General features: G+C 31.6%; 1 protein-coding gene across 5 annotated transcripts; it reads left to right on the top strand.

Annotated features, from left to right (window-relative positions):
• The first annotated feature begins 2,097 nt into the window (after window positions 1-2,097).
• On the top strand, window positions 2,098-9,496 carry LOC109806832 (protein TPX2). 5 transcript variants are annotated; one of them, XR_003805103.2, is made up of 18 exons: window positions 2,098-2,381; window positions 2,597-2,755; window positions 3,815-3,901; window positions 4,526-4,667; window positions 4,885-4,990; window positions 5,799-5,849; window positions 6,195-6,292; window positions 6,386-6,461; window positions 6,553-6,615; window positions 6,766-6,849; window positions 6,986-7,044; window positions 7,138-7,216; window positions 8,222-8,287; window positions 8,386-8,448; window positions 8,678-8,755; window positions 8,877-8,921; window positions 9,059-9,146; window positions 9,252-9,496. XR_003805103.2 is itself a non-coding variant. In XM_029273646.2 (18 exons), the coding sequence occupies exons 1-18, from the start codon at window positions 2,192-2,194 to the stop codon at window positions 9,268-9,270; spliced, it is 1,542 nt and encodes a 513-aa protein (XP_029129479.2). In that variant the 5' UTR covers window positions 2,098-2,191; the 3' UTR covers window positions 9,271-9,496. The 5 variants fall into 5 exon arrangements, 2 of the variants coding, with proteins under 2 accessions (XP_029129479.2, XP_029129480.2); XR_014434115.1 differs by having other exon boundaries at window positions 9,024-9,146; XM_029273646.2 differs by having other exon boundaries at window positions 9,070-9,146.
• The last annotated feature ends 1,826 nt before the right edge of the window (window positions 9,497-11,322 follow it).

The raw sequence follows: 11,322 nt of genomic DNA, 5'->3' as shown, positions 1-11,322 counted from the left end.
TGGGGGCCTTATAGGGGCCTAGGAGCGAGATGTCTTTTGATGACTATCTTTTGTGGTGGTTTTATTTAACTTTGTAGAAGTTGCTTGATCGGCAACTTAGGTTATATGATTTGCATTTACGAGATTTCTATATTCATATTGCACACATTTATGTAGTTATTTATCTTTATATGTATACAATATAGTACATGTTCTTGTATATGTAGATCTATAATCCTAAGTTAGTTATCTTTTTCGTTGTTAGTAGTTGTGTTGTTTAGTGTAGGAACCATGATAGATTATTACATGTATGACTTTTTCTCTCATGGATCTTCATCCTTCTATTTCATCTCTTTGAAACAACTTTTAAGAGGGCCTTCTTCACTCTCTCATTCTCTTTTGCTTTCATTCTTTTACTCCACACACATAATAAATTAGCATATTCAAGCTAACTTAAAATGTCTCTAATCACAAACTAAATGTAAAAGACTTACGATATTTTCATCTCTTATTTACTAAATACATTTTTATCGATATAAAATTATTTAAATGCCTTTTTGTTAAATTTGTTTTCTCAAATAATCTTCTATCATTCTATTCTTCAACACCTTCTTTTCTTCAAAAATTTATGTGTAAATAATAATTTCTGAAATTTTATTTTAACAAAAATAACACCTAATTTTGCAAATACATAAATTATTTATTTATTTATTTATATGCAACCTATCACTTAAAAATGTCAATTTCAGATATGTAAAAGTAGTATTAAAAATGATAAAGTATTATTGAATAAAAATAGAATATAATACAATAATTCTTTATTCAATATAGGAGATAAAATTAAATTTTACTATTTTTATAAAGAAAAAGAGAGGAAAAAAATAAATGCAAACAAATTTAAAAGAATAATAAATAAGAGATAAAAATATAATTTAAAAAATAAAAAAAATAAAAACATAAAAAGTATGACTTAAAAAATAATGAATATCCACTCTATTCATTGCTAGAGAAATGAATTACAAAATAAAAAAGTAAGAAAGATGAACTGATAGACAAACAACAAAAGATAAAAATAAATAAGAAAATAGAGGTAAAAAGAGGCGTGAAAGGAAAAATAATATTTTCAAAAGATAAATTTGAAAATTATTTAATAAATTTTATCTTGTAAAAAAGGAAAGAAAATACATTTATTAAAAATGAAAGGTGTAAATACTATTTATCAATATATTGTTTTTTCTCATAATATAATGCATTTTATATAAATTTAGAAAAAGTTATAAAATTAATTTTATTAAATGTTACAATACACGGCAACATTCTTAAAAAAAAGTATTATTAAGAGTTTAAATGAAAAAAGTTAATCTTATACTAAAAGAAGTTAAAATCACAACCTGTTTCTTTTTTCTCATAAGATATTAATTGAGATAGAAAAAAAAATTATTTAAAATAAAAAATAATAAAAAAGATGCAATTATAATTACAATTTTAAAACCATAATTAAGAACATATATTACAATTTTATGATTTGTAAGAAAGCAAAATACTTGCAATTTGATGTAACAGAAAGGTAAAATTGAACAGGCGCCGAAATTGCAGAGTCATCTGGACTCTAGTAGACAGGATCTCTACCCGAAACATATCCCAAATCTTGGACATATAAATCTTTAATCTAATCTCTAATGTGTCACCTCATAGGTAACACACCTTAGACAAAACAAATGAAATTTCCCATCTTCTATGCTTCTATTCGTCTCTTCAAATTTCAAGCACCCATAACCATTATAAAATCCATCCCAATAAATTAAAATTTTGGATCCTTACTCACTCGTTACACACGCATACGCTTCGTGTTTGCGTATTCAGGTCCCGGGCGTAATAAAAACAAAAATTGAAAAATAAATTAATTAATAAAAAAAAAAGTGGAAAAAGCTGCTACGGTTCTCTGCTTTGTCTCCTGCTGCCACTTGCCACCTTGCAAGACCTACCTTCCTATTCACGACGCAAAAAAAAATAAAATCATATCCTTTTAAAAAAATTGAAATTAAAATAGAAAATGAAATTGTCATTTATTTTAATTAATTAATTAATTAAAATTTAAAACCCTTCAAAACAAGAACACCTCACTCTCACTCTTACTCAACAACAGGAACAAATTACTCTTGGAGTGAGTTCGGATTATTACCACAATGCGATAGATAGTGAGAAAGTGGTAATGACGCTGGCGATGATGATAGAAGAAGACGAAGACGCAGAAATAGAGCACGTGTTTATTGCTCATGAAATTGACCTTGATTACGAGTTTGATGCAGCTGGCTTCTTCGATTTCACTCGACCGGAGACTCCTGCAGAAGCTCACGAAGCCGAACTTTGGTTTCAAAATGCCGCTAGTTACCCTCCTTCGCGTCAGTCCTTTTCTCTTTCTCATATGTTTTTCAAATATTTACACAAAGCTTTTTTTTTTTTTTTTTTTCATTTTTCATTCATCTTCTGCGAAACTGATTAATGCCTTCATTTTCCCCTTTTATTTATGGTTTCTTCGTTGAGTTCGGTTTATACTTTCTCTCTTGCTGTTGCTGCTGAAATTGCGCAAACTCGTGCTGTTGTTTTTCTGCTTCAGCTTTTGTGAGAAGGCTAGTGGCGAGAGAGGAGTTGTTCTTGGAAGACGTTTGCGATTCGCCCAAGTCCGAGTATGTGGAATGCACGAGTAATGTGGATGATGAAAAATCTAGTGTTCGGTTAGGGATGGGGTTTGCGGACACGGCTTTCGACAATTATGGTATGGCTTGGCAATTTTACTTTGTAGAATGCCATTTCCTTGTTCTGTACTTCTGTTGAGTTTTCTCTATCATTCTGCAACTCTCGTTCTCATTGAGAGTACACTAAAACGACGTTCCCATCAACTTGCTGTCTTATATTTGTATTTTCTATTTGTCTTGCTAGTGCTTCCTTTTGACTGAATTATTGAATATTTACACCTTAGGTGATCCGATTGATCTGTATTTAGTTGTTATCTAAAAACAATTTAGTTTAAAAAACTGTCTGCAACTGCAATTTCAGCACAACTTCCTCAGTCAAGGTTTTTGAGCTCCACATCGGTCATATTTTCGTGCAATGTCAAGCATTGAGATGAAACCACAACCATGACCACAATTTTAAACCTTGTTATTAGCGTGTTTTCTATAGCTTAAACATTGGGCGAATAATCGTTTATCTTTCTTAAGCTCTCTCACCAAAGTAGCAAAAATAATTAGTTTCTCTAAAATAAACTTGAACCAAGAACACTACGTAGTTTGTGTTAAAAAAATGCACCCAAATACGGAATATTTTTTCTGGCCCCGGTATGTTCTGTATCTGCATCTGTAGGGTCCCTCACTCCCTCTGCTGGTAATCACGTGGAGCTTGATTAATCGTTTGGGCTTTGCATTTCCGTGTTTTAACTGATGGTTGAAGTTGATCTAATAAACAGTTAAGGTTGTTGATGGTGGACATGCTTTTGCCACCTGCTATTTAGCAGTGCAAAAATGTACCTGCCTTCGATTTGTACAGGCCTTAGTGTAATTTTTAAATTATCCCTCAAAGGTTTCATCGAGGTCCTTTCTAAAATACTGCTACAATGACTTGCACACAGTACATATGTCTATTTCTCTGTAAGCGATTAGAAAACTTTATTATGTAATGGGCTTATGTCATAATACAGTTATCCTGTATCCAAGCTTTCTAGTTTCTATACTGAAAGCAAATTTGAAATGTTCTGAAGCACTTGCAATATTATTTAGTTTTAGTCAGAGTTGTGCTCTTCACTTGTTGGTGATTCCCTCTTCCCTGTAATTGTTAGGTTCTAAAGCACCTGGTGAAAATATCTCTAGCTTGTTGGCCGGAATTCTGCAAAATGATGGTACAAGGCCATTGCAAGTACCTACAGGTAACAATCTGATACCATGATCCAGATGCCAATCTGAGGACTGTAAATTTTTAGCGGCTTAGCATCTTATAATCCTCATGTGAAATAAAGTATTGGTTGTTAGTTTCTCAACTACAGTTTTGGTATCGTGAATTTCTTTCTGTAAATTCTATTTACAATAATACAATCATCATAATATTGTTAGATATGCAATCCTTATTTATATTTATGTTGCAATTGTCTCTTGTGCTATGGTAATTTTTGGTACAAACTGTAGTTTAATTATAGCCAAGGATTAACTCTTCCAAAAGCAAAGATGGAGACAATGTATGATCCCACTTTATCTTGTGCTGATATTTAATTATGAAGAATTATGGTGGAAGGGATCAAATTCCTTACCACTTCGTCATTTAGGCTCTAATACTATGTCAATAACTAACACTCCCAAACGCTTAAGCTGTTAGGTGGAAGCACATGAGTTGTTTTATATGATTATATCTTTAACACATGGCATTATCTTTTACTCTGCATATGTTATTCATAACAATATGCTTCATTTTCTCTATCTATCTGCCTCCATCCTCTTCCCTTTACCTCAACTTGTTTATTCTCTTTCTGCTTGACATCTATTTTGTCTTTTTCTAGGACTTACCTTTGGCAGTAAGACAATCAGCAACAATTTGAATTCTATGGCCAAATCTGCTGTGCCAAAGAGTTCAACATTAATGAAACCTACAGCTAGTCAATTGGCGAAGCAAAATCACCCTGCTAAAAAATTTGGTTCAAGGTGATGATTAGAATAAATTATCATTTTTAAAGAAACATGGTTTTTTGGGGTGTGGTAGTTGTAGGACTAGGATGACAGTATGAACTGCCATTTCATTTTAAATGCTAATTTCATAGCATTATCCTACACTACAGCTTGCTAGTTAAATCAATTGGGATGCATTAATTTTATTGCTTGTTAATGGGCCACCTTACAACTACAACTCTTCCATTTTCAGATTTCAGAAGCCGCGAACTCAGAATGAACAAAATTTATCTATCTCTTCCGGGGTAGAAAATCAAGCTGCCAAGCGGCAAAAATTAGAGGGTGGTCTCTTGTGTAAGGTCTGCAAGAAGTTTTATTCTTTGTTCTCTGGTTTTATAACACTTGAAGAAACTACATTCATATTTTTGTCTTCTTGAAGTTCGTAGATATATGTCAGAGATTGATCATAAAGTTTGACTATTTATGCTCTTCCTATTAAGTTTCAAATGATGCATCTTAATGAAGATTATCCTAACAATGTGTTACATTTGTGTGCATCAGAATTGCTCTAAGGAAGTTGTGAGAGATTAGTTGATATTTTCATGGCTAACATTGCAATGCATTAGTACAATTACATTTAGGGTGTGTTTGAGAGTTGGGTTTCGGAGAAGGGAAGAGAGGGAAAGTTACTTCATCTATTCATTATTCACTATTTTGTTTTGGTCCATGGACATGGTTCACATAGTAATTCTAAAACTTACAACTAAGGGCTAATTTGCATTCTTGGGACGTGACTTTTGCTATTCAAATGTTATTTTAACACAAATTGAAATCGAACTTGGGAGCATTATTCACTATTTTGATAATTTTTATAAATGGTAGAAATAAAATGATAGTTTAGCACAAACTTAATGTCACAATCTTTTGTTTATTTCTATTTTCTATAAATAGTTTGTAGCTTTCTTTATTTAAGAAAAAAACTTGTCCTCCCTTCCTGTTCTCTCCAAATCCCACTTCCAAACATACCCTTAGTCTTCAATGTTTGGGAAGTAGTGTGGAAGTAATTGAAACATGGGCCAGGAATTCAAATGGAGCTTAAGTAATATTGACATCACATTTATTTTAGACAGGGCATTTGAAATTCTTATTGCATTGTCTCTGTGACAGGTTTCTGATATGAAGCAGCAAAACAATTTTTTCCACAAGACACCGATGAGGGTATGAATCCTAATGCAGAATTGTTGAATCTTCCCTTGTTAAAAGTAGATTATACAAATATTGTCAAGTACCCTCTTCATATGAATTGCATGGTACTCATATTTTGTTCCTTCATATCCTCTTCTTTATTTGATTTTACAGAAAGAAGTAATAATAAACATTTTATTTTCCTTGATACAACACTGTTGTTGAGTGGGGATTTGTTAATGGTTAAGGATATCCTCTATTAAGTACCTTAACTGAAATGGGAAGAGCAAGAGCCTTTCATATCTTTAAGGGAGAGGGTCTTATTTCTTAAGGGGCAGGGAAGAGGATCACGTGATAGAAATTTGTAACTTCTTGCAGGCTGTCACTGTTGAACAAAACTCTTCAGGTTCCAAGCTGAAGCTTACTATTCCAAGGGAGCCTGACCTTAAAACTGCACATAGAGCACAAAGGATAAGGTTTATGATTGTGGATGTTTATTGATCACTGAAATTTTTGATGGATTTTCTTCTCAAGATAAATAGACATTGAGAAATACTTATGCTTTGCAGACCCAAAAATGTTGGAGAGGCAGAGCATGTGACAGTTGCTGCTCCCAGATTCAAAGCCCGCCCGTTAAATAGAAAAGTTAGTTATTTCTGTAGATATAATTGTTTTTGTTTGGTTAATTTTGATGCATTGTTGCCATTGTCTCCTCTAAATAATGTTCACAATCTAGATCCTTGAGGCTCCTTCATTGCTACCTCCCAAAAGGAGCACTCCAAGGTTGCCTGAATTTCAGGTAAGCTTGAATTCTGATGTAACTTTCTCTATTCAGCCATATTTATTGCCGTCCCATCATTAAGGCATATAACTGATCCAACAATTATTTTGGAAATCATTTTTTGTGTTATTTATCTTGAACTTCAGGTCTTCTGTATATACTTTTCAGGAATTTCACTTGAAAACTTTCGAGAGGGCCATACAACACACATCTGCTACATCATCTGCACTTCACTGCAATGATTCTGATAAGGTTAATTTAATTTAGTTCGTACAATTTCAAGTGTTAACGTTAGTATTTTTTTTTTTTTTTTTTATTGATTTGCATTTTCTTGTTTTACACAATAGATATGATTAGTTCTTCAGAAACCAAACTTATCTGGTTGCAGGGTTGGGACAAGCATACTGCTGTTTCTGCTCTAGAAAATAGAGTCAGGGATCTAAGAAGGTAATAAATGCCATGATAAATGTTCATTTTAATTTTTTGACCGTTCATGAAACAATGGTACTAACTGCAAAAATTCTGTCTGTCTGTCCATAGACCAACTGCCATGGGTGCACCAACTTATGATGGACTGGGTAATACTCGTATTTTTAAAGTTCGGCCTTTTAATAAGAAGGTAATGAGACATCAATAGTAATTTTTGATAGGATAAATGATAATAACTTGTTGGCAAAGAGTAAAATGTGAAACTGAATTATACTCTTCGGTGGATGGTGCTATAATTCTAAATTTTTTCTATTTGAAATGGTTTGTGCAATCTTATACTTCAATGAAAACATAACAAAACTTTAATTGACGGTGTAGTGTTTTTAAACCATTAAACATTTGTAATTATCACCTTTATAATAGTATAGTATAACATTCACTAATAGATATATCACTATCAAAACTGATTTATTAAGGAAAGCTATTCACATTCAAGGCAGAATTTACTTAAATATCATGTACAGCAAAAATATTATGGGATTATATTGACTAAAATATAACATTTTGATTTATAAACATATAAATAATACTATTTTCCTTTCTCAAACTGTGTCTTGGTGTCAGGATTTGTTGGGATGTAAAAACATAATTTAAGATGGAATTTAGTAATAAATGAAGCAATATAATTAATTACCAGCCAGTTTTAGTTATGATGAAGTTGCAAGTAAAACACACGTTATGCAATTTTTTGTGAACCACTGATATTTTCAATTTCACTTGTCATTCTTATATATCTTTTACCTCAAATTTTCTTTCAAAAACATTAATGTAAATAAGTCTTGAGAAAAAAAGAGGATATTTTTATTATTTTAAAATCCTATCAAGGATGTACATGAAAATATTTTAGAGTATCAAGAAAACTTTCCAGTAGAACTCAATTTTTGTACACAATCCTAGAGTCAATATAAGTAAAAATATTGTACGAAAGTATGATGTATTGAGGTGACTCCAATTAGTGCATCTTATTTTCATTTCTTTATTATAGATAAACTATAACTATGAGAGTAATCTGTCTTCTAACTTCTAAAAGAGATCCAAAGATGTCTGAAGTTCGGATTCTTGTGTTCTCCCTTTTGTATATAATTTTGTTTTTTGTATTTAATTGTTTTTATTCTTCCAAAATGTCTGACTACAGATACTTCCAAGTAAAGGAGATGTTGGTGTTTTCCATATCAGCAAACAGGAAACAACAGTCCCAATGGTGAAGCATAGTGTTTCTTTGGTTTTCTCTTCCCCATGATTCTGTGTTTTTTAGGTAGAAAATTTTATTGATATTGCAACTTGCTTCAATTCATACAGGAATTTGATTTACAGGCTGAAAAGGAGGTTCAACATAACCCACCAATTGAACTCTTTAGCAAGGTAAAGAATTTATGCTTTTTTTTTTCTTTTCCATTTTTAATTTTTATTTCAGGCTACCTTTTTCTTTTTTTTACCTTGATGCAATTTCTTTGATTAATTCTCGAGCCTTGCAATACAATTGAAGTGTTTTGCATTCTAACTTTATCGCCTCAAATTTCAAGTGGTGTAGTTATTTACCATAAAGATTTTCCACGGTTTCTCAATCTTTCTACTTTTCTTGATATGTTAGCTGTCTCTGACATCTGAAGGCCAGCCAAATAATGGATCTAATTTTAAACTGCCTCAGCATTCCGGGATGTGTAGAAAGGTATACCCTCTACAATTATTTTTGTATAAATTATCCTCTAATTTTGAATTACGTGTAATGATCTTGGACTATTTTTCTTTCCTCTTTTCATTGTATTGAGTTATTTGTTTCTTGGTGCAAGGACTCAAAAGAAAATATATTAAATTCTTTTCGTCCGAACCAAGAGGTAATATAACATATTAAGTATAGCAGTGTCTGAAGAACACGATTTCTGTTGAGCCTTTGCTTTTCGTATCATTTTTTTTTAAAGTTCTGCACTATCTTTTAGTGATTCGTCATAAATGACAAATTTCATCACCTGAGGCATGATGCAGGAGAAGGCTTTTATGTTAGGGGCAAACCAAATTCCTCGAGGGAATGACGGTTGCATGAGTCTGATGAATGCAAGGAGGTACGGAGTTGATACTAATGTTCATGTTTTATGTTGAATACGAATTACACCACGAAACAAAAATTGATTATTTATATATTCGACATTCTAACTGATATGATCCAGGAGCTTGGGAATTCGGTGACATTAAACTTGGATTTTTGTTGCTGACATGAAGATTGACGATACTTAATTCAATAGTTGAATCTGACCGTCGCCTAACAACTCTTTGCGGATGATACTATGATAGGTGTATATTTTTTTTGTACACAGAATCTTAGATTTTTTTTAAAGAAATTAACATGTCTAGGTGCACAGCTTGTATCTTCTATAACTGCCCCTGATCCTAATCCATAAAATATATTGTTAAAGGCGAGTGTTGCACTGTCTTTAAGTTATACCAATAGGGATGTAAGTAGGTTGCGGTGGTTAAGTTTAATCACTTTAGGATTCAATTTAATTAAATACAATAAAGTTGAATTAAGTGGGGCTTATAATTTTTCAATAGATCCAATATAATTTAACCTAACTATAATTGAGTTATACTGAGTTGGGTAATTGGTTTGATCAATTAAAATATTGTTAAATTAATTTGCAAGGATTTTTTATAGTTCTGTAAAGTTTATAATTAGGTTTCTATGGTTAAAAACATCTTTAAAAGGCTTTTATAGTTTAAACACCCATATTATAATGCATAAAGTAAATAAAATTGAATAAGAAATTTATCTTAAATGTGATCCAAAAGTTTAACAAAAGAGTAACACATTTTAACAAACAAAATCAATTGAAAAATCTAATAAAATCTAATACAATAGGATAATAATTGTCTAAAAATATAACAAAAGAAAATATTAGGTCACACTCTTATTACACTCTACATTAGAAGTTGTTAGGACATTTGTGTTGCAAGATTTCCATTCCATGCACACATTAAGTGAAATTAGGATTTCTCAAACTCAACTATCTCTAAGGGTTGATTCCCAAGTTTTTACATAAGGGATTCTTCTCCTTCCAAAATAAGTATACATATGATGCATGTCAAAAAAGACTCGATGCATTTATCACCTTATGACAATACAATTTCATCATTATACATCAATTCTTTTTCATCATATAATTATGTCATGACTAAGTTTTGCTTAGACTTATCATCATATTAAGATACAAATATAACACATCTTTCAATTTATCCATGGTCCTCGATAGTATACTCAAACACATTAACTGGGCATTATCAATATATTGCACAAGAATATTACTCATAATCAAATATTGATTACGAATCAAGAAAACGTGATTTGCAAAAGGGCTTTTGATGGTAAGCGTTCTACATCTAGTGTAGAACCTTCAAAGAGCAACATTGCTCTCAGGTTAAATTGTGTTCGACGTGACCAATTTCACATTCGACGTAAATACCATAAGAAAGCCCCTAAAGCTTCAACACTTGACATGGTTTATTTCATGCTTGGTGTGAGAGGCCTTGAGAACAATCTTTACTCTTGGTCTCAACAACGCCTAGCGTCTATCAAAACACATACCTCTTGCATAAAATGCGAAATATGATCTATAGTTACCCAACATTAATTTTTACAATTCAATCGCAAAAATCTTCTAAAAGTCATATTATTCTTCTTGAAGGCACCAATTACATACCATATTATCTTTTCATACAATCATCAATGCATTTCCTTAAAATTCTCATAGGAGTCCATGGACAATCTAAGATTTATGCAATTAATCCAAAACACGAAATTAATTACATAGGAATGTTAAAAACATCAATTATAATACCAAAGAATCACGAGGAAGACAAAAAATCAAGATATCCAGATTTGGGAAATTCTCCTTCATACACACATGTAACAGAGAAGAGATTAGGAATCAATTTTATTATCTGACATACATTCTATGTCTAGAGCAAGATTATCCACTTCTCCTTACCTTGATAAATACTAGATGAAGGATGTGGATCTTTGAGGGTGATCTATTACGAGTTCTAATTCTCCTAATTTTTCAACCCAAATGCAACATGTGAGAAGTGTAAAGTGAAAAGCTGACCCGATTCTCCCTTAAAACTTAACTCCTCACTAACCCTAATGATTAAAACATTTAACTTAGGTTACATAACCCTTCCCTCAAATAATAAAATGAATGAATTAATTATAAAATCACATATATAATAAAACATTTAATAAAA

The sequence above is a fragment of the Cajanus cajan genome, chromosome 5, assembly GCF_000230855.2.
Source record: "Cajanus cajan strain Asha chromosome 5, NIPB_CcT2T_4, whole genome shotgun sequence".
NCBI classification, from domain to species: Eukaryota; Viridiplantae; Streptophyta; class Magnoliopsida; order Fabales; family Fabaceae; genus Cajanus; species Cajanus cajan.
Note: the sequence above shows the minus strand (reverse complement) of the source record. Positions and strands in the feature narration are given on the sequence as shown.

Excerpts from the sequence above, each read along its gene's own strand:
- LOC109806832 (XM_029273646.2), top strand. The coding sequence starts at position 2,192 with ATGACGCTGGCGATGATGATAGAAGAAGACGAAGACGCAGAAATAGAG. Across the intron at positions 5,850-6,194 it reads TCCACAAGACACCGATGAGG|GCTGTCACTGTTGAACAAAA; the intron begins GTATGAATCCTA and ends AACTTCTTGCAG. Across the intron at positions 6,462-6,552 it reads CCCGCCCGTTAAATAGAAAA|ATCCTTGAGGCTCCTTCATT; the intron begins GTTAGTTATTTC and ends TTCACAATCTAG.